This window comes from Pelodiscus sinensis, unplaced genomic scaffold (genome assembly GCF_049634645.1).
Source record: "Pelodiscus sinensis isolate JC-2024 unplaced genomic scaffold, ASM4963464v1 ctg82, whole genome shotgun sequence".
Lineage (NCBI taxonomy): Eukaryota > Metazoa > Chordata > Testudines > Trionychidae > Pelodiscus > Pelodiscus sinensis.
This window is the reverse complement of record NW_027465999.1, coordinates 512,180-532,656: the sequence shown is the minus strand read 5'-3', so window position 1 is coordinate 532,656 and position 20,477 is coordinate 512,180. Positions and strand designations below refer to the sequence as shown.

The following is a 20,477-nucleotide window of genomic DNA, read 5'->3' as shown; positions in this document are numbered from 1 at the left end:
CGCCGGGGTCCCCCACTCCCGCTCCGCAGCCCCCCCCCGCCGGGGTCCCCCACTCCCGACCTGCCCCCCGCCCTGCTGGCGCCCCCGTCCTCTGCCCCGCCGGGGTCCCCCACTCCCGCCCCGCAGCCCCCCCCGCCGGGGTCCCCCACTCCCGCCCCGCAGCCCCCCCCCCGCCGGGGTCCCCCACTCCCGACCTGCAGCCCCCCCGGCACAGCTGCCCCACGCCGGTCTGAGAGCTGCCCGGTGCTGCGGGCGGGGGAGGCGGGGGGGCTCTGCGATGGCCGGTCGCTCACTGAGGGGCGGGGGGGGCAGGATGGGATTCCAAGGGGGATGGAGCCTTAACTCGGAGCCACCTACCGGGAGGCCTCGGGGGAGAACCAGAAGGAAAGACGCATCCGGATCTGCAACTTCGTCAGGTGAGGGGCCCCCCGCCCCCCCCCCCCGCCCCCAACCCCCCCTCCTACCCCTGCCCCCCAACCGCCCCACCTACATCCCCTTCTCCCCAGCACTCCCTGCCCCCCTGGAACCGATGCCCTAGCCCTGCCCCTCCCCCCAGGTACTGGCTCACGCACCACCCCGAGGCCTTTCGCCTGGAGCCCCAGCTGGTGGAGGCCCTGGGCGAGCTCTGGCAGGTGGTGCAGGCTGAAGGCCACGGGACATGCTGCCCGCCGTGGACACGGCTCTCGGGTAAGGATGGGCCCTGCCCCCCGGCCCCTTGCCTTCCCGCGAGTGTATTAGTGCACAGGGTGTGAGTGTGCATCGGGATGTGGCACTGGTGTGTGGGGCATGCACAAGAGAGTGCATTTGTGCATGGGGTGTGGGTGTGCACAGGCACATGGGGATATGCGCACCGGTGTGTGGGGCAAGAGAGTGCATTTGTGCATGGGGGTGTGTGGTGTACATGGGCACACAGGGATGTGCGCACTTGTGTGTGGGGCATGCACAAGCGAGTGTATTTGTGCATAGGGTGTGAGTGTTCAATGTGCGCACTTGTGTGTGGGGCATGCACAAGCGAGTGTATTTGTGCATAGGGTGTGAGTGTTCAATGTGCACACGTGTGTGGGGCATGCACAAGCGAGTGTATTTGTGCATAGGGTGTGAGTGTTCAATGTGCGCACTTGTGTGTGGGGCATGCACAAGCGAGTGTATTTGTGCATAGGGTGTGAGTGTTCAATGTGCACACGTGTGTGGGGCATGCACAAGCGAGTGTATTTGTGCATAGGGTGTGAGTGTTCAATGTGCGCACTTGTGTGTGGGGCATGCACAAGCGAGTGTATATGTGCATAGGGTGTGAGTGTTCAATGTGCGCACTTGTGTGTGGGGCATGCACAAGCGAGTGTATTTGTGCATAGGGTGTGAGTGTTCAATGTGCACACGTGTGTGGGGCATGCACAAGCGAGTGTATTTGTGCATAGGGTGTGAGTGTTCAATGTGCACACGTGTGTGGGGCATGCACAAGCGAGTGTATTTGTGCATAGGGGTGTGAGTGTTCAATGTGCACACGTGTGTGGGGCATGCACAAGCAAGTGTATTTGTGCACAGGGTGTGAGTGTTCAATGTGCACACGTGTGTGGGGCATGCACAAGCGAGTGTATTTGTGCATGGGGTGTGAGTGTGCATGGGCACATGGGGATGTGCACACCAGTGTGGGACGTGCATCAACGGGGACAAATGTGCAGGCACCAAAGCCCCTGCTGGTGTAACCAGCCCCCCACCCCCATCCCCAGCTGGACCCGCAAGCTCAGCTACCAGGACAGCCCCAACTGCAACAAGAAGCGGAAAGTGTCTCTGCTTTTCGACCACCTGGACGCCACGGAGCTGGCCGAGCACCTCAGCTACCTGGAGTTCAAAGCCTTCTGCCGCATCTCGGTGAGCACCCCTCCCCCAGCCCGTCTGCTCTGCGGGCTGCGCTGGAGAGATCCCACCGCTGACACCAGCCCCTAGCCCTTGGCCAGCTCTGCCTCCCGGGGTCTGAGAGCAGCTCAGTGTAACAGCTACCTCGGTGGCTAAGCTCCCGTCCCTCTGTCTGCCCCCCGGGCAGTACCTGGATTACAGGAACTATGTGCTGCACGGCTCCGTGCAGGAAAACCTGGCCCTGGAACGCTCCGTGGCTCTTTGCAACAGCATCTCCCAGTGGGTGCAGGTCATGATCCTCAACCGGCCCACGCCGCAGCAGCGCGCCGAGGTCTTCACCAAATTCATCCACGTCACACAGGTGAGGGGCCCTCTGGCCAGGCGGGGGGGCCTTGCCGTGGAGGGGCAGAAAGAGCCGGGGTTTATCATGAAGGTGGGGGGGAGGGGCTCACATGTGCTAGGAGGATGGGTGAGCATGCACATGTGTGTGCGCATGCACAGGGGCTGATCGTGCAGTTGTGTCTGTGCAGATGGGTGTGTGCATGAAGCACACAGGGGTGCATACATGAGCATGAGTGTGCGCATGCAGTGTGTGAAAGTGCACATGATTGTACATGCACATGGGTATGTGCAGGAGAGTTCACGAGGGTGCATGCACAAGTGTGTGTTAAATGCATGAGAGTCTGCATGGGTGTGTACACGCATGCACAAGTGTATTTAAAGGGTGTGAGTGTGCCTGGATGTGTGCATGAAAAGCATGTATGGATGTGTGCGTGCGAGTGCATTGGTGCAAATGTGCATGCATGCGTGCACATGACAATGCACACACGAATGCAAACGTGCATCTGTGAGCAGGCATGTGGTACGGCAGGGGCCTGGCTAGTTGGACCTGGGGGGGTCCCAGCTCCCCGGTGCATTGCTGGCAGGAGCTGGGGGGGGCGCCTGATCCCTCTTTCTCCCCCCACAGAAGCTGCGCCAGTTGCAGAACTTCAACACGCTGATGGCGGTGCTGGGGGGGCTGTGTCATAGCGCCATCGCCCGCCTCAGGGACACCCACGCCCTGCTGCTGCCTGAGGTCGCCAAGGTGGGCCCCGCCCCGGGGGGCTCTGCGCGGGGGGGTCTCCAAGTTGCTCCCATCAGACCGTCCCCTGCCCCCCCCCCCCAGGACGGGAACTAGCCAGGGCCTCCCTGTGCTGGGAGGGGACAGGTGCCTGATCTCTGACGGACTGGCCTCTCCCCCTCCCGCTCTGCTCCCACCCGCCTTCCTCCCCTCCCCCACCTTCCCCTGCCCCTCTGCTCCCACCCACCTTCCTCCCCTCCCCTCGCCTTCCTCCCCTCCCCCCACCTTTCCCCTGCCCCTCTGCTCCCACCCGCCTTCCTCCCTCCCCCACCTTCCCCTGCCCCTCTGCTCCCACCGCCCTTCCTCCCCTCCCCCACCTCCTCTGCTCCCACCCGCCTTCCTCCCCTCCCCCACCTCCTCTGCTCCACCCGCCCTTCTCCCCTCCCCCACCTTCCCCTCCCTCTCTGCTTCCCACCCGTCTTCCTCCCCTCCCCTCCCCACTTTCCTCCCCTCCCCTCCCCACTTTCCTCCCCTCCCCCACCCCGCTCCCACCCGCCTTCCTCCCTTCCTGCTGCTCCCCTCCCGCACCCCCCAGACGCTGGCGGAGATGACCGAGCTGCTCTCCTCCAGCTGTAACTACAGCGCCTACCGGCGGGCCTACGGCGAGTGCAGCGGGTTCAAGATCCCCATCGTGGGGGTGCACCTCAAGGACCTGGTGTCCCTGCACGAGGCGCTGCCCGACTGCCTGGGCCCCCTGCTCAACCTCACCAAGCTGCAGAGTCTCTACCAGCAGGCGCTGGAGCTGCGGGCGCTGCAGGAGGCCCTGCCGCCCTTCCACGCCAACAAGGACCTGGTGCACCTGCTCACGGTGAGCCCCCGTGCAAGAGATGGGTTGGGTGTGCAAGACGGGTGCACGTGGTTTGGGGTCAAGTGTGCAAGCAGGCCCAGCAAGGGTGGGGTGCCGGGGGAGCCCCTGCCCTTCCCCCCCACGGGGGCCCAGCTTGCCAGGCACTATGGCTGCTGTCTCTCCGCCTCCGGCCCCGCAGTGGGGCAGTTCTCCGGGGCACTGGCTAGTGTCCTGTGTCCCCCACATGCACACACTGGTGGTGTGAACATGGCACTGGTGCAAACACACGCAGAACCCCCAGCGGAGAACAGCAGTGCATTCGCACGACTGCCCCCAGTGCAATTGCACGACTAGCTGTGCCCCGATCAGCGGGGGCAGCAAGCCCAGCCCAGTATCTGGGAAGGCTAGTCCCAGCAGGACCCTCCTCCTCGCCTCTACCCCTTCTCTGCCCCCCAGCTCTCCCTTGACCTGTACTACACGGACGATGAAATCTACGAGTTGTCGTACGCCCGGGAACCCCGCTTGCCCAAGTCCCTGGTAAGATGGGGGGGCCCTGAGCTGATCCCCCAACCCTCACTCCCTGTTGTGGGGGCTTGTCTGACCTTCATTCTTCCTTCCCCCAGCCGACCACCCCCTTCAAGCCCCCCATGGTGTGGTGGAGTGGGCCCCAGGCGTGGCCTCAAAACCCGACCGGCTCACCATCAGCAAACACGTCCAGCAGATGGTGGAGGTAAGTGGGGAGTCCCCCACTCTGGGGGCAGCCCCCTAACTGGGCCAGGAGAGGCCTGCCTCTGAGCCAACAGGGGGCATCGTCTCTGCCCCATAGCCCAGCTGAGGGCAGGGCGCCTTAGCCAGGTGAGCTGCTGCCAGCAGGGGCCAGGACTCGCACCTGGGCTGCAGGAGGCTATTATCCCCTATATGGACCAGCTGGGTGGAGGAGGGTCCCTGCCCAGGCAGCCCATCTTGGGGGTGGGGCCCCTCAGGACTGTCCAGGCTCTGCCCCAGCAGGCAAAGGGGGGTATTTGTCTATTGGCTGCCCTGAGGTACCAAATGCCCCCCGCCCCCACGGGCTGCTGGCCAGCACGAGGGGCTGCGTGGGGCGGGGTCACACTGTGCTGCCCTCCCCTGCAGTCCGTGTTTAAGAACTACGACCACGACCAGCGCGGCTGCATCTCCCAGGAGGACTTTGAAAAGATCATGGCCAGTTTCCCCTTCTCCTTCTACGGGCTGGGGAAGGACCGGTGAGTGTGCGTGCACGTGGGGGCGTGACCCCTGGGTTCCACCCCCAGTTCTAGGAGAGTGGAGCCTAGTGGTTAGCGCGGAGGGGGCTGGGAAGCAGGACTTTCTGCAATTCCTGCCATGGCTCTGTGCCTCAGTTTCCCCCACTGTGCCCCTTTATCAGTCGGGCCCCCTCACACTCTCGCCCCCCCGGCAGCGAGGGGCCATACAGTCGGGAGGAGATCACCGGTTACTTCATGCGCGCCTGCGCCGTCTTCGCCAAGCTGGGCCTCGGCTTCCTGCACGACTTCCACGAGGCCACCTTCAAGAAGCCCACGTTCTGCCACAGCTGCAACGGCTTCGTGAGTCACGCCCCCACCTTGCCCCACACTGCCCCCTGGTGGCCCGGACAGAGGTGGGCCCCAGCCCTGCCCCACACTGCCCCCTGGTGGCCTGGACAGAGGCGGGCCCAGCCCTGCCCTACACTGCCCCTGGTGGCCTGGACTGAGGCGCACCCAGTCCTGCCCCACACTGCCCCCCCGGTGGCCAGGCCTGGAGCACCCTCAGCCACCACACACTGCCCCCTGGTGGTCAGCACAAGGGCATGTCCAGCCCCACACCACCCCCAGTGGCCACCACAGGGGTCAAGAATCTGCTTACGCCAAAGACCTCAGCCCACAGTGCCTCCTTGCAGTAGCCAGGAAAGGGGGTACATCAGATCCTGCAGCTTTACACCCCCCCAAGAACCCTGCCCCACAGCACTCACCAGGTGGCAGCAGTGAGTTAACCCCTGTATTTGTGGACACCGGCAGCATGGAAGTCAGGCTCCAGTGAGCCTCCCCCACCCCAGGCCACTGCCACCCCTCCCAAGCCACAGCTAATGGCTCTGCTCTCTCCTAGCTCTGGGGCGTCTCCAAGCAGGGGTACAGATGTCGGGGTAAGTGTAGCCCAAGTGGCAGGGGGGGGGGAGAGGTTTTAGGGCCAGGGAGGGGCAAAGGGCTAGAACAGCACAGCTGTGTGTCCTGACCCCTGCACTGCTCACCAGGGAGGGGGATTCTCCTTCTGCTGCAGAGGCTGGGTCCCCCCCCAGAGGGCTCCTGCTGGGGGGGGTCATTCTAGTCCCTGCAGCTCACACATGTCACCCCCCCCAGACTGCGGCATGAGCTGCCACAAGCAGTGCAAGGACTTGGTGGAGCTGGAGTGCAAGAGACGGTTCCACTCCAGAGCCTCAGAGGGGGGCACCCCCCACGCTGCCCACGCCTGCCGCCACACAGCACCCCAGCTCAGGTACGGGGGTGGGACTCCAGAGCCCAGGGCAGCTCCCCCTGCCCCTAGGGGAGAGTGGAATGACCCATGGGCTCTCCTCCCCCCTCTTCCCTGACCATGTACTGGGCCATGGCATGACTCACTAAGTGGCCACTGACACTCCCTCCCTTACTGGTGCAGTGGCACAGCCCATTCTGTCCCCCCCACTTGCAGACGGTGGTACAGCCCGTGGCCTGCCCCATTCAAAGGGCCACTCTCCCCCCCCACATGCAGGGGTCGGAGGAAGAGGCCTTCCCCTTCCCCCCGGCAGAGGAGCAGGCCATGGTACTGGCGGGGGTGCCCACGGGCTGGCGGTGCACCCGGGAGGCCTGGACGCAGACGGAGGGGCACTGACCCCACGGCGGAGGGCCACGAGCCCCATGGCCGGGTGGGCGGCTGCGGCAGGGGCCAGAAGCTCCTGGAGCAGCTGCAGGAGCTGGAGAAGGTGAGAGGCCGAAGGTGGGTTCAGCGGGGAGGGGTTGGGCCGTGCGCACTGCACAGGGCGCCCCACAGCCAGGACTTGACCCCCTGCCTTCTGCAGCAGAGGGTGCCTGGTGGGGGGGGCAGGCCCACCGGCCAAGGGTGGAGCTGGCTGGGACACGGGGGCTCCCTGCTGCCCCCAACCCGCCCCCGGCTCTCTCCCCCGCAGGAGCGGCACCGGCTGCTGCTGGAGAACACAGGACTGCGGCGCCGCAACGCCCAGCTGGAGGCAGAGGACACGGCCCGCGAGGCCGCTGGGCGCCGGGGCAAGGCCGAGGGGGGGGCGCGGGGCCAGGCCTCCCTCACCCTGCTCCTGGAAGGGGTGGAGGCCCCTGCACCTGCAGCATGACTCCAAGGCGTAGTGGGCCGGACTCAGCCCCCCTGGCCAGCGCTCCCCCGCCCCCCCCGCCAGACTCAGCCCCCCTGGACAACGCTCCCCCGGCCGGCCTCAGCCCCTCTGGACAACGCTCCCCCCGCCGGACTCGCCCCCCTGGACAACGCTCCACCGCCCCCCCGGCCGGACTCAGCCCCTCTGGACAACACTCCACCGGCCCCCCCCCCCCCCCGCCGGACTCAGCCCCTCTGGACAACGCTCCCCCCGCCGGACTCGCCCCCCTGGACAACGCTCCACCGCCCCCCCGGCCGGACTCAGCCCCTCTGGACACGCTCCCCCCTCCTGACAACGCTCCCCCCGCCGGACTCAGCCCCTCTGGACAACGCTCCACCGCCCCCCCCCGCCGCCCGGACTCAGCCCCTCTGGACAACGCTCCACCGCCCCCCCCCCCCCGCCGGACTCAGCCCCTCTGGACAACGCTCCACCGGCCACCCCCCCGCCGCCCCCGCCCCCCTCTGGACAACGCTCCACCGCCCCCCATCTCTGGATCCAAGAGGAGCCGTGCACTTGGCACAGCCTCAGGACCTCTGGCTGCAGACTCTCACCTCCTGGGGCCCAGTGAGCGAGGCCTGGCCCCACAGCTCCTGACTGTATCTGGGCACCACCCCAATAAAGCAAATGGCTCTTTGTAGTCAGGCCTGGGCGAGGCCATCAGCTGCCCCCTCTCACTGCACATCTGTTGGCCACTGCACCACCAGCCCTGCCTCAGTTTCTCCTCTTCCAGCCTTGGCGAGGCTGGAACTCTTGGGGCTGGGAGAAAAGGGCCCCGACTGCGCAGCATCCAGCCGGGCTCGGGCTGCCCCCACCTGGCAGGTCACAGTGCAGATGGGGGCAGGGTACAGGTGAGAGCATCTGTCTGTCAGGGCTGGTGGGGGGTCCCCAAACAAACACTGCAGCCCCCCCAAAATCCAAGGCTCTGCAGCCCAGGCTTCGGTCACATGACATCACTGGAGTGCCCGCCCACTGGCGCGAGGGGGACCCCCTTGCACTTTGGGGAAGGGGATTGAGGGCCAGGGTGAGCTGGCTGCAGCCCAGCTCCACCTTCCCTCTGGGTCCCCCCTCTGCCTTGGGGCCCAGCACCATTCCCCTGGGCGGGGGGGCCGCACTGCAGGATCGGGCCCATGAGACTCCCCCAGAGTCCCCCTGCTGGGCCCCAACTCGCCTCGTGCACCCGCGGCTGCAGTCAACCCCCCCCCCCCCCCCCCGGGCTGCAGCAGCCTGGGTCTTGGCCACGAGCACCCCTGGGTCCATTCCAAGGGGAGACAAATCAATCCCGGCACAAACTGAACTTTGCTTTATCCCCCCATCGCGCTGGGGTTTAAAGCCACCGGAAACGTACAGCCCCCAGCTCCCGGCCCCTCCCCCAGCCTCATTTTACAAAGCCCCGCCCAGCCGCTGAGACCTAGGCCCCGCCCCCGCACGCCACGGCCAAAACCGGCACGTGCAAAGTGCACCATGGGACGGTCCCAAGTTCATAGTCCCAGAACCCAGGAGACCTGGCTCCCAGCCCCCCTGCTCTAACCACTAGCCCCCACTCCCCTCCCAGACCTGGGGACAGAACCCAGACCCTGGCTCCTAGCCCCCTGCTCTAACCACCAGGCCCCACTCCCCTCCCAGACCTGGGGACAGAACCCAGCCCCTGGCTCCCATCCCCCCTGCTCTAACCACCAGGCCCCACTCCCTCCCAGAGCTGGGGACAGAACCCAGCCCCCTGGCTCCTAGCCCCCCTGCTCTAACCACCAGGCCCCACTCCCCTCCCAGACCTGGGACAGAACCCAGACCCTGGCTCCTAGCCCCCCTGCTCTAACCACCAGGCCCCACTCCCCTCCCAGACCTGGGACAGAACCCAGCCCCTGGCCTCCCATCCCCCCTGCTCTAACCACCAGGCCTCACTCCCTCCCAGAGCTGGGGACAGAACCAGCCCCCGGCTCCCAGCCCCCCTGCTCTAACCACCAGGCCTCACTCCCCTCCCAGACCTGGGGACAGAACCCAGCCCCTGGCTCCCATCCCCCCTGCTCTAACCACCAGGCCTCACTCCCCTCCCAGAGCTGGGGACAGAACCAGCCCCCGGCTCCCAGCCCCCCTGCTCTAACCACCAGCCTCACTCCCCTCCCAGAGCTGGGACAGAACCCAGCCCCCGGCTCCTAGTCCCCCCTGCTCTAACCACCAGGCCTCACTCCCCTCCAGAGCTGGGGACAGAACCAGCCCCCGGCTCCTAGTCCCCCTGCTCTAACCACCAGGCCCCACTCCCCTCCCAGACCTGGGGGAGAACCCAGGCCCTGGCTCCTAGTCCCCCCTGCTCTAACCACCAGGCCCCACTCCCCTCCCAGGGCTGGGGGAGAACCCAGGCCCTGGCTCCTAGTCCCCCCTGCTCTAACCACCAGGCCCCACTCCCCTCCCAGGGCTGGGGGAGAACCCAGGCCTCCCGACCTCTGCTCCCTCTGTGCCCCCACCCGGCTGCAGGCCCCTCTGCACAGAGCTCTGGGGTCCGTGCCCCGTGCCAGGTGCGGAGACGGAGCCAGAGCCAGCTTCACTTCTTCTTCTTGCCCCGCCGGCCCCAGCGCTGCTGGCCTGCTCCCCCCTCGCGCCGCTTCTCCCAGGTGGGCATGGGGGGCTCGATCTCAGTGGGGCGCCCCCCCCGGTCCGGGACGCCCCCCATCAGCACCTGCGGGGAGGGAAAGAGCAGCAGAGCTGAAGGGAGAGAGGCCCAGCCCCCGCCCACCAGACCTGGCGGCGCAAGAGGCGGGTGGGGGGGGTTGTGACCACGCTGCCCCCCCCCCCCCCCGAGCGCCCCACCTACCTTGTTGATGGCACAGCTGGTGCGGTGGCGGCAGCGGCCGGTGCTGGCGCTGACGATGCGCGAGGCGTCCGCGCGGGCGGCCAGCAGCCGGGCCAGGGACACGCCGGGCGCGGCCGATTCCACCTGGCGCAGCGGGGACACGGCAGCCCGCAGGGCGGCGCCATGGGCCTGGGGGGAGGAATCCGCTCTGGCATCTCCCCTGCACCCCCCCGGCCCAACGACTCCGGGCACAGAGCACCCCCCGCCAGCCAGTCCCCCTTCGGGTGGGGGGAGCCAGCCCCCCCCGAGGGGACAGACCCCTTCCCCATTCCCCCCCCAGCCAGCCCCCCCCGAGGGGACAGACCCCTTCCCCATTCCCCCCCCCAGCCAGTCCCCCCCCGAGGGGACAGACCCCTTCCCCATTCCCCCGCCAGCCAGTCCCCCCCAGAGGGGACAGACCCCTTCCCCATTCCCCCCCCACCAGCCAGCCCCCCCCCCGAGGGGACAGACCCCTTCCCCATTCCCCCCCCAGCCAGCCCCCCCCAGAGGGGACAGACCCCTTCCCCATTCCCCCCCCAGCCAGCCCCCCCCCCGAGGGGACAGACCCCTTCCCCATTCCCCCCCCAGCCAGCCCCCCCCCCGAGGGGACAGACCCCTTCCCCATTCCCCCCGCCAGCCAGTCCCCCCCAGAGGGGACAGACCCCTTCCCCATTCCCCCCCCAGCCAGTCCCCCCTGAGGGGACAGACCCCTTCCCCATTCCCCCCGCCAGCCAGTCCCCCTTCGGGTGGGGGGAGCCAGCCCCCCCCGAGGGGACAGACCCCTTCCCCATTCCCCCCGCCAGCCAGTCTCCCTTCGGGTGGGGGGAGCCAGCCCCCCCCGAGGGGACAGACCCCTTCCCCATTTCCCGCCCCCCAGCCAGCCCCCCCAGAGGGGACAGACCCCTTCCCCATTTCCCCCCCCACCAGCCAGCACCCCCCAGAGGGGACAGACCCCTTCCCCATTCCCCCCCCCCACCAGCCAGCCCCCCCCAGAGGGGACAGACCCCTTCCCCATTTCCCCCCCCCACCAGCCAGCCCCCCCCCCGAGGGGACAGACCCCTTCCCCATTTCCCCCCCCCACCAGCCAGCCCCCCCCCCGAGGGGACAGACCCCTTCCCCATTCCCCTCCCCCACCAGCCAGCCCCCCCCCCCCGGGGACAGACCCCTTCCCCATTCCCCTCCCCCACCAGCCAGCCCCCCCCCCCCCGAGGGGACAGACCCCTTCCCCATTCCCCTCCCCCACCAGCCAGCCCCCCCCCCCCGAGGGGACAGACCCCTTCCCCATTCCCCTCCCCCACCAGCCAGCCCCCCCCCCCGAGGGGACAGACCCCTTCCCCATTTCCCGCCCCCCAGCCAGCACCCCCCAGAGGGGACAGACCCCTTCCCCATTCCCCCCCCCGCCAGCCAGCCCCCCCCAGAGGGGACAGACCCCTTCCCCATTCCCCGCCCCCCAGCCAGCCAGCCCCCCCCAGAGGGGACAGACCCCTTCCCCATTTCCCCCCACCAGCCAGTACCCCCCAGAGGGGACAGGCCCCTGCCCCATTCCCTGCGCCCCTGGTTGGGATTGGCCCAGTCGCTCACCGGGGCGCGCTCGGACCAGAGGAAGGCTTGCAGCGTGACTTCGAAGCGTGTGACCATCATGCGCTTGCGGCACTCGTACTCGGTGCGCAGGGCCTGCCGGATCCCCTCCAGCGCCGCCTAGCCAGGGCGGAGAGACCCGCTCAGCCTCAGAAAGCCCCCTCCCGCTGCCAGGAAACTGAGGCACAGGGCGGGGGAAGGGGTGCAACCTGTTGCAAGCCAGACAGCGAGGTGCAGTGGGAGTGGGGACAACCCAGGGGCCCGGCCCCGCCCCAGCCAGGGCTCCAGACCCAGGGGCCCGGCCCCGCCCCCCGCCCCAGCCAGGGCTCCAGACCCAGGGGCCCGGCCCCGCCCCAGCCAGGGCACCAGACCCAGGGGCCCGGCCCCGCCCCAGCCAGGGCACCAGACCCAGGGGCCCGGCCCCGGCCCCGCCCCAGCCAGGGCACCAGACCCAGGGGCCCGGCCCCGGCCCCGCCCCAGCCAGGGCTCCAGACCCAGGGGCCCGGCCCCGGCCCCGCCCCAGCCAGGGCTCCAGACCCAGGGGCCCGGCCCCGCCCCAGCCAGGGCTCCAGACCCAGGGGCCCCGCCCCGCCCCAGCCAGGGCTCCAGACCCAGGGGCCCGGCCCCGCCCCAGCCAGGGCTCCAGACCCAGGGGCCCGGCCCCGCCCCAGCCAGGGCACCAGACCCAGGGGCCCGGCCCCGCCCCAGCCAGGGCTCCAGACCCAGGGGCCCGGCCCCGCCCCAGCCAGGGCACCAGACCCAGGGGCCCGGCCCCGCCCCAGCCAGGGCACCAGACCCAGGGGCCCGGCCCCGCCCCAGCCAGGGCACCAGACCCAGGGGCCCGGCCCCGCCCCAGCCAGGGCACCAGACCCAGGGGCCCGGCCCCGCCCCAGCCAGGGCACCAGACCCAGGGGCCCGGCCCCGGCCCCGCCCCAGCCAGGGCACCAGACCCAGGGGCCCGGCCCCGGCCCAGCCAGGGCTCCAGACCCAGGGGCCCGGCCCCGCCCCAGCCAGGGCTCCAGACCCAGGGGCCCGGCCCCGCCCCAGCCAGGGCACCAGACCCAGGGGCCCGGCCCCGCCCCAGCCAGGGCACCAGACCCAGGGGCCCGGCCCCGCCCCAGCCAGGGCACCAGACCCAGGGGCCCGGCCCCGGCCCCGCCCCAGCCAGGGCACCAGACCCAGGGGCCCGGCCCCGCCCCAGCCAGGGCACCAGACCCAGGGGCCCGGCCCCGCCCCAGCCAGGGCACCAGACCCAGGGGCCCGGCCCCGCCCCAGCCAGGGCACCAGACCCAGGGGCCCGGCCCCTTCAGGGAAGATCTGGACGCTCCCTGCGACGTGAGGGGCAGGGCTGAGCGGGCCTGGGAAGTGGAGTTGGTGCCGGGAGCCGCTCAGCGCCTAACTCCCTTGGGCAGGGAGCCAATCCCAGAGTGGAGCCGCCAGGTCTGGGCCCCCGGCCGTACCCACTGCGGAGCCATCAGGGGAGCCCTCAGCAGCGGCGCCATCTCCTGGTGGTCATGGGGCAGCGCAGACAGGGCCTCCGCCACCTGGGGGGGAGGGGAGAACATGCTCAGCAGGGGTGGGGATGGGGGGGCTCAAGGTGCCCGGTTGGTTCCCTCCGGAGCCAGATCCGAGCCGGCACCCCCCTCCCCCCGCCCCAGCCAGTCCCAGAGACGCCAAGCCCCTGCTCCTGCCCCCCTCCCCCCGCCAGTCCTGCTCTGGGGCAGGATCCAAGCCGGTACCCCCCGGCCACAGGGACAAGCGCCGCATCCGACTCCTCACCTTGGATTTTATGTCCCCCAGGAGCTGGGGGGCAGGGGGGGCCAGCTCCAGCCCCCCCAGAGCCTGGCAGATGAGCTGCAGCTCCCGCCAGGCAGCATCGGCCCCCTCTCCCTGCGGTGGTGCAGGCGGGCGCTTCCGGCACAGGAGCCGGGCGGCCTGCAGCTCCGAGCTCAGGAAGTCTGGGGAGAGGCAGGGGTGAGCCGTGGGGGGCAGGAGGCCAGCCCTCCGATGAGGGGCTCTCCATCCGTGCCTAGCGGCCACCTCCAGATCACCCACTAGCCCACACTGCCCTCCCAGGGCCCAGGAGTCCGGGCTCCCAGCCCTGCGCTACCCACTAGCCCCCACTCCCCTCCCAGGGCCCAGGAGTCCGGGCTCCCAGCCCTGCGCTACCCACTAGCCCACACTCCCCTCCCAGGGCCCAGGAGTCCGGGCTCCCAGCCCTGCGCTACCCACTAGCCCCCACTCCCCTCCCAGGGCCCAGGAGTCCGGGCTCCCAGCCCTGCGCTACCCACTAGCCCACACTGCCCTCCCAGGGCCCGGGAGTCCGGGCTCCCAGCCCTGCGCTACCCACTAGCCCCCACTCCCCTCCCAGTGCCCGGGAGTCCGGGCTCCCAGCCCTGCGCTACCCACTAGCCCACACTGCCCTCCCAGGGCCCGGGAGTCCGGGCTCCCAGCCCTGCGCTACCCACTAGCCCCCACTCCCCTCCCAGAGCCCAGGAGTCCGGGCTCCCAGCCCTGCACTACCCACTAGCCCACACTCCCCTCCCAGAGCCCAGGAGTCCGGGCTCCCAGCCCTGCACTACCCACTAGCCCACACTCCCCTCCCAGGGCCCAGGAGTCCAGGCTCCCAGCCCTGCGCTACCCACTAGCCCCCACTCCCCTCCCAGAGTCAGGAGAGAACCCGGAGTCTGGGCTCCCAGCCCCCCCCCCGCTCTAACCACTATCCCCCACTCCCCTCCCAGAGCCAGGGAGCGGACCCAGCGGAGCAGCCTGTGGGTCTCTGGGAGGGAAGTGGGGATTACTGGTAAGAGCAGGGGCAGGCAGCAGGACTCCCAGATTCTGCCCCGCCCCGCCACTGAGACCCACAGCCGCCCCGCCAGGACCTACACAGCAGCTGGAGGCAGGCGTGGGGGCTGCCCAGCCGGGCGGTTACAGCCCCGGTGGTGAGCGCAGGGTAGGGGCAGTGCAGCTCCTGCAGCAGCCCGCTCAGCTCGATCTGGAAGGTCTCGGCGTCCTCGGGCCCTGCTGCGGCACAGCGGGGAGGTGAACCCTGGAGCCCCGGGCAGAGCGGCGATCCCCACTGCGCACAGGGGAAACTGAGGCACGGAGCAGCGGCAGCGCGTGTCCGGGTCTCACAGGGAGTCTGGCAGAGCGGGAAACGGACCCGGGTCTGTGACCACTGGGCAGCGCTCCCACCCCAGGACTAGCCAGTGAGAGCGAAGCCAGGGCCCGCAGGCAACTCACCGCTGGTGGGGCTCAGGTCCTCCTCCAGGGGGCACAGGGCCCGGAGCTCCCCCACCAGCCGGGCGCAGAGCCCCGTGAACCTTGGGCTCCGCACCCCGGCCTGGGCCAGCTGCAGGAAGCTCTCCTCCGAGAGCGGCCCCTCGCTCCTGGGCACACGCGAGGGGGTCAGAGCCGCGGACCCCGCCGCGAGAGCCCCCCGGCCGCCTCTCCCCCCCCAGCCGCCTCCCCCCCCCCACCATCGCCCCCCGGCCGCCTCTCCCCCCCCAGCCCCCCCCGGCCGCCTCTCCCCTCCCCAGCCCCCCCGGCCGCCTCTCCCCCCCCCCACCGCCTCTCCACCCCCCTCCGTCCCCCCCGGCCGCCTCTCCCCCCCCCACCATCCCCCCCCGGCCGCCTCTCCCCCCCCCAGCCCCCCGGCCGCCTCTCCCCCCCCACCATCGCCCCCCGGCCGCCTCTCCCCCCCCAGCCGCCTCTCCCCCCCCCCACCATCTCCCCCCGGCCGCCTCTCCCCCCCCAGCCGCCTCTCCCCCCCCCCACCATCTCCCCCCGGCCGCCTCTCCCCCCCCCACCATCCCCCCCCGGCCGCCTCTCCCCCCCCGGCCGCCTCTCCCCCCCCCACCATCTCCCCCCGGCCGCCTCTTCCCCCCCCCCACCATCCCCCCCCGGCCGCCTCTCCCCCCCCCCCTCGCGCTCCGCCCCTACCCCGCCGCCTCGCGCTCCATGGCCGGGCCCCCCCCGGGCCGATTAAGTTCCCAGCCTCCGGCCTGCGCAGATCAGCCCTGCGCGGGCCCCACCCCTCTGCATCCCGATTGGCGGCGAGACAGCGTGGGCGGGGCCCGAGAGGCACAGACGTTGATTGGCTGAAAGGAGCACTCCTTCCAGCCAGTCAGAGTGTTTCTTTAGTGTCAACCCCCCCCCAGCCAATCAGACCCTTCCTTTCACTATCACTGATTGTTCAGCCAATCAGAGCACCCTCCTCCCATATAACCGGCCTGCCAGCCAATCAGAGCCTCTTCAGTCTCTCGTACCTGCCTGCCCGCCAATCAGGAGCCTTCATCCCATATAACCCGCCTGCCCACCAATCACAGCCCCCCTCCCATGTAACCCGCCTGCCAATCACAGCCCCCCCATATAATCTGCCTGCCCACCAATCACAGCCCCCCTCCCATGTAACCTAATCACAGCCATGTAACCTGCCTGCCTGCCAATCACAGCCCCCCATATAACCTGCCTGCCCGCCAATCACAGCCCCCCCATATAACCTGCCTGCCCGCCAATCACAGCCCCCCCATATAACCTGCCTGCCCGCCAGTCAGAGCCCCCCCCCCCATATAACCTCACTTTCAACCTGTCTTCCCTCCCCTCTCACCCACTTCTGGCCAAGTCTCGAGCCTCCTCCATGGGCACCAGAGACCTGCTGGTCTTGTGCTGGCCCCCTGGCTCCTGCCCCTCCCTGCTAATATCGCCCCCCCCCCCCCCCGGGCCAACTCCCCAGGCTCAGCCCGCCCCCCCCGGGCCTGGCTGCGGCAGGTTGGGGGTTTTCTAAGGCCAAGAGGGAGATCTCCCCCCCCTCAAAACTTCTCCCTTCCCTCCACCTCAGGCCTGGGCTTGTTTTAGTGCCTGTGGCAGGGGCAGGTTTCCAGGCCAGTAGGGCTACGCTGGGGGCAGGGGTGGCAGCTTCTGCAGGGGCGGGGGCAGCAGCGCTGGAGCGTGCGGGAAGACCCCCCTGGGAGCGTGCGGGAAGACCCCCCTGGGAGCGCGTGGGAAGACCCCCCTGGGAGCGTGTGGGAAGACCCCCCCGGGAGCGCGCGGGAAGACCCCCCGGGGAGCGCGCGGGAAGACCCCCCCTGGGAGCGTGCGGGAAGACCCCTCTGGGAGCGCGCGGGAAGACCCCCCTGGGAGCGTGTGGGAAGACCCCCCTGGGAGCGCGCGGGAAGACCCCCCCGGGAGCGCGCGGGAAGACCCCCCCTGGGAGCGTGCGGGAAGACCCCTCTGGGAGCGCGCGGGAAGACCCCCGTGGGAGCGCGTGGGAAGACCCCCCCTGGGAGCGCGTGCGCCAGGTTCACTGCTCACGTGCCGGCCCTGCGTCCCTCGCCACACTCCCCTTTTGCCTGGCCTCTCCCACCTTGGCGCTGCCCTGTCGGTGTCCGCAGCGACCACCTCGAGCGGCCCAGGGCTCTTTCAACAGCGCAGGGCCCAGAACGAGAGGGGCGTCAACACGCCAGGCACCTCCGCCGGCCGGGGCACGTCGGCCCGCACGGGGCAGGAGCAGCAGCTCTGGTCTCCTGTTTCCACGCTAGTGTGAGGGGCCCGGGGAGGCCGTCTGACTGGAAGCGCCTCCCCTTCTGGAGCAAACTCTTCCTGATGGTGTTGCAAGAAAAGCAGCTGCCAGCGCCGAACGGGGCTGTGACTGGCATCTCTGAATGCCTGGACACGTGCCCAGCCACCTGGCTCTCACTGCTCCTAATGATCCCTTTCTGGCCCCGTACATGCAGAGAGCTCAAACCAGCACCTCCAGACACCCCCACCCCAGAAGGAGGGGGAAGAAATTGGAGTCACTTTTGCTAAGATTTAATATACAACATACACTTTTAAATAGAACATTCTCCTCTCTCCCGCCCCCCTTTGTAAATACACAGAAGTTACAATATTGAATATACAAATCTGATAAAATACTTAAACAAGGGAAAGTTAGCTCAGCAATCACAAAAAATGATTCTTGTTTTAATAACTTTTGTCTTGGTTGGTTTTTCTCTCCACGTGTTTTAGATATAAAATAGCAGTGACAGCATCTCCCTCCAGCAGTCCCGTTCACGACCGGCTTGCCCACCCTTCTGTATTTTGCCGGGCTCCCTGGTGCATGGCCCCCCGGTTATCAGAGGGCCTGTGGTGCACACAGCATCGCCAGCTTTATACAGTGAGGATTCGGCTTGCTCTCCAAGGAGAGGTTGAAAAAAGAACCAGGGTGGAGGAATGGGACTAGGACCCAGTTTGCTAACTGAACACTCGCAAACCCGCCTGCCCCGGCCCTGACCTCGTCTACACTGGGGTAAAACTGGGGTGGCTCCACTGGGTTCACATGGGCGCCAGATCAAAGCTAGTTTTGTTCTAGTTCATTCTCTTGTCTCCAATAGAGGCCAGCAAAGAGCTGCTGTTTCAGCATGGCTGGCCTGTAGGGGCCCTTTCCTCCTGACCCGCCAGCTCCTGGTGCTTTTCACAAATACCCCAGTTTTCTAGAGGATGCGAAGCTCTTGGCCTCGAAGGAGATGTCTCCTGCAGCCCTATGATCCTATGAGGGCTTGTGTCCCTGAGTTCCGCAGACCAACTGTGCAGTGGGTAGAAATACATAAATGAGCATATCAGCTTTCAGGCTGGGAGCTGAAGGGATTAGGTGTCAGGCGCCCAATGTATTAGGCACCGGATACCTGAGAAACAGCCCAGCCTCAGTTTACTGACTTCTGTGGTGTTACTCCAGAATTACACCACTGTCAAAGGAGAATCTGGCCCCCGAAGCTGCACCCGTCTTGTAATTACCCCGTTGAGCCAAGTATCAGAGGGGAGCCGTGTGAGTCTGGATCTGCAGCAGCGGCGAGGCGTCCTGTGGCACCTTCTGGACTAACCGATGGATTGGAGCAGAAGCGTTCGTGGGCAAAGACCCCTTGGTCAGATGCCTGCAAGGCCTCCTTGTCACCACTGATCCAGTTACTCCCGGGTATCACCACTGATTCAAATCAAGTTACTCCAGACTCACACTGATTTACCCCAGTGTAACACAGAAGAACATCAGAGCGGCCAGACCAGGTCAGACCAAAGGCCCATCCAGCCCAGGTCCTGTCTGCCCCCTGTGGCCAGAGCCAGGTGCCCAGAGGGAGGGAACAGAACCAGGAAACATCATGTGATCTCCCCTGTCGCCCATTCCCAGCTTCTGACAAACAGAGGCCAGGGACACCCTCCCTGCCCAGCCTGGGTAACACCATCGATGGACCGAACCCCCATAAATCTTTCTAGCTCTTGTGTGAACCCTGTTCAAGCCCTGGCCTTCACAACTTCCTCTGGCAGGGAGTTCCACAGGTTGACTGTGCGCTGAGTGAAGAACAACTTCCTGCTGCCTCTTCATTGCCTCTTAACACTATTGATTTAACCCAAGACCCCCGCTCAATACTCGTGTAACTCCACGGAGCCAAACAGAATGCTCCTGATTCGCTCCATCGATCAGGCCTGCCCCTCCTCTGAGCCACTGGCACTGCCCCGATCCGGATGTGCCTGACTCCTCTGGGCCAGCAGACGCAGGGGTCCCGACCTGTCCCCGGATCAGACTCTGCTTTTCTATCCCGCTGCATGCTGCAGGGACACCCCCTCCTCCCACCAGCTGTCTAAGCCAGGCAGAAAATAGAGAAATGCAAAAGAGGTGGGGCTTGTTGCAAGCCCCTCCCACAGCCCAAAGCTCCACCCACACCCCAGAGCCAGCTGGATGCAATGGCAGAAGGGGATTGGACGTGCCCCTGGCAGGAGGCCAGTTGTGCCTGGCGGGAAGGCAGACACCTCCCCTGCCGTGTCACAGCGGTGCCCCCGAAGAGCCGCCCGGGGTCGGCGCCTCAGCTGGGCTCAGAGCCCTGGGCTCCCCCTGGCTTTCAGTGCTCGATTTCTTTTGCCTTCCCCTCCCCACGGATCGTGAGACAAAGTGCCTGCAGGCAGCTCGCTTCGCCGCCCCCAGGTTCGCAGAGCTCAGCCCCGGCTCTTCCACCCCCCGGGAACACTCCTGGTGGCTTGGCACCACCTCGTCTGACCTGAGCCCAGCAGGCTCCCACCCTGCCCCCCCGGGAGGCTGCACAGGGACGTGCAGACCGGGGGTGGGATGGAGCGAGACCCGAGCCACATCAGGGTTAAGTGACATGCCAAAGGCTACACAAAGCAGCTGCAGAGCTGGGAACAGAGCTCCGGAGTCCTGGCACCCAGTCCCTGCACTAACCACTAGGCCCAGCACAGAGCGGAGAACCCAGGAGTCCGGACTCCCAGTCCCACTGATCCAAGCCACTAGCGCGTCCTGCCTCCTGCCCACCACAGCCCTGGACGAGATCTCAGCTTCCCACCCCCTAACCCTTCCCCACTGGATCCTACCTCCCCGCGGTGGGCGAAGAACCCGGCGGAGTCCTGACGTCTCCCCCCAGCTCCGTAGGGCTCCAGCCGCCCTGTCCTGCGCTAACACGCGGAGAGGCGCCCGCTGGGTTCCATGCAGATTTGCTCTGACCCTGGGCCAGCAGCTCGCCAGCTTCCCCCCAGGTGGTACCAGGGAGGCCGGCACAGCCCTGGGCAGAGCCTACGAACGCCCGTCCCTCTGCATGTGGCCGCAGGCTGCCTCCCCTTGCCCGTTTGGTGGGGGGAGGAGAGTCCCAGGGGGCCAGAGAGCTCCCCCATCCATTGCTCCCTCAGGCTCTTCCCCCGTCCCGCTGGGTGGGTCAGGCACCCTTGGTGAGAGTTCTCTGCGCTCTGGTGACTGGGCACCACAGAGGCAGGGAGGGGACGTGAACAGGGAAGGGGGCGTCGTCCTCAGCTCCCGCCAGACACCCCGAGGGGAGCCCCGTCCTTCCAGCCTCGGAGCCATTACGGGAGCCAAAGTGAGGGGCTGCTGCAGCTTGTGGACCCCGTCTGCCTGTCGCCTCGTGAAGGGAACGGCCTGGGGCTG

At 67.9% G+C, this 20,477-nt stretch overlaps 2 protein-coding genes across 3 annotated transcripts; one reads left to right on the top strand and one right to left on the bottom strand.

The window, feature by feature from the left end:
- The first annotated feature begins 353 nt into the window (after positions 1-353).
- RASGRP4 (RAS guanyl releasing protein 4) lies at positions 354-7,408 on the top strand. The gene is given in 16 exon segments (XM_075917962.1): positions 354-416; positions 557-687; positions 1,728-1,869; positions 2,042-2,215; positions 2,822-2,938; positions 3,510-3,782; positions 4,218-4,298; positions 4,385-4,411; positions 4,414-4,491; positions 4,893-5,002; positions 5,197-5,341; positions 5,880-5,917; positions 6,521-6,629; positions 6,631-6,729; positions 6,934-7,095; positions 7,097-7,408. Coding segments are annotated over 15 exon segments (1,614 nt in total). The 5' UTR covers positions 354-416; positions 557-658; the 3' UTR covers positions 7,127-7,408.
- Positions 7,409-9,408: 2,000 nt separating this feature from the next.
- FAM98C (family with sequence similarity 98 member C) lies at positions 9,409-15,829 on the bottom strand. Of its 2 annotated transcripts, none has more exons than XM_075917961.1 (8): positions 15,497-15,829; positions 14,798-14,943; positions 14,441-14,575; positions 13,334-13,512; positions 13,015-13,098; positions 11,558-11,674; positions 9,959-10,126; positions 9,409-9,823 (listed from the first exon to the last, which is right to left on the bottom strand). In XM_075917961.1, exons 1-8 carry the CDS (start codon positions 15,514-15,516, stop codon positions 9,689-9,691), a joined length of 984 nt encoding a protein of 327 aa, XP_075774076.1. In that variant the 5' UTR covers positions 15,517-15,829; the 3' UTR covers positions 9,409-9,688. The 2 variants fall into 2 exon arrangements, with proteins under 2 accessions (XP_075774076.1, XP_075774074.1); XM_075917959.1 differs by having other exon boundaries at positions 9,410-9,823; positions 14,441-14,578.
- Between the last annotated feature and the right edge of the window lie 4,648 nt (positions 15,830-20,477).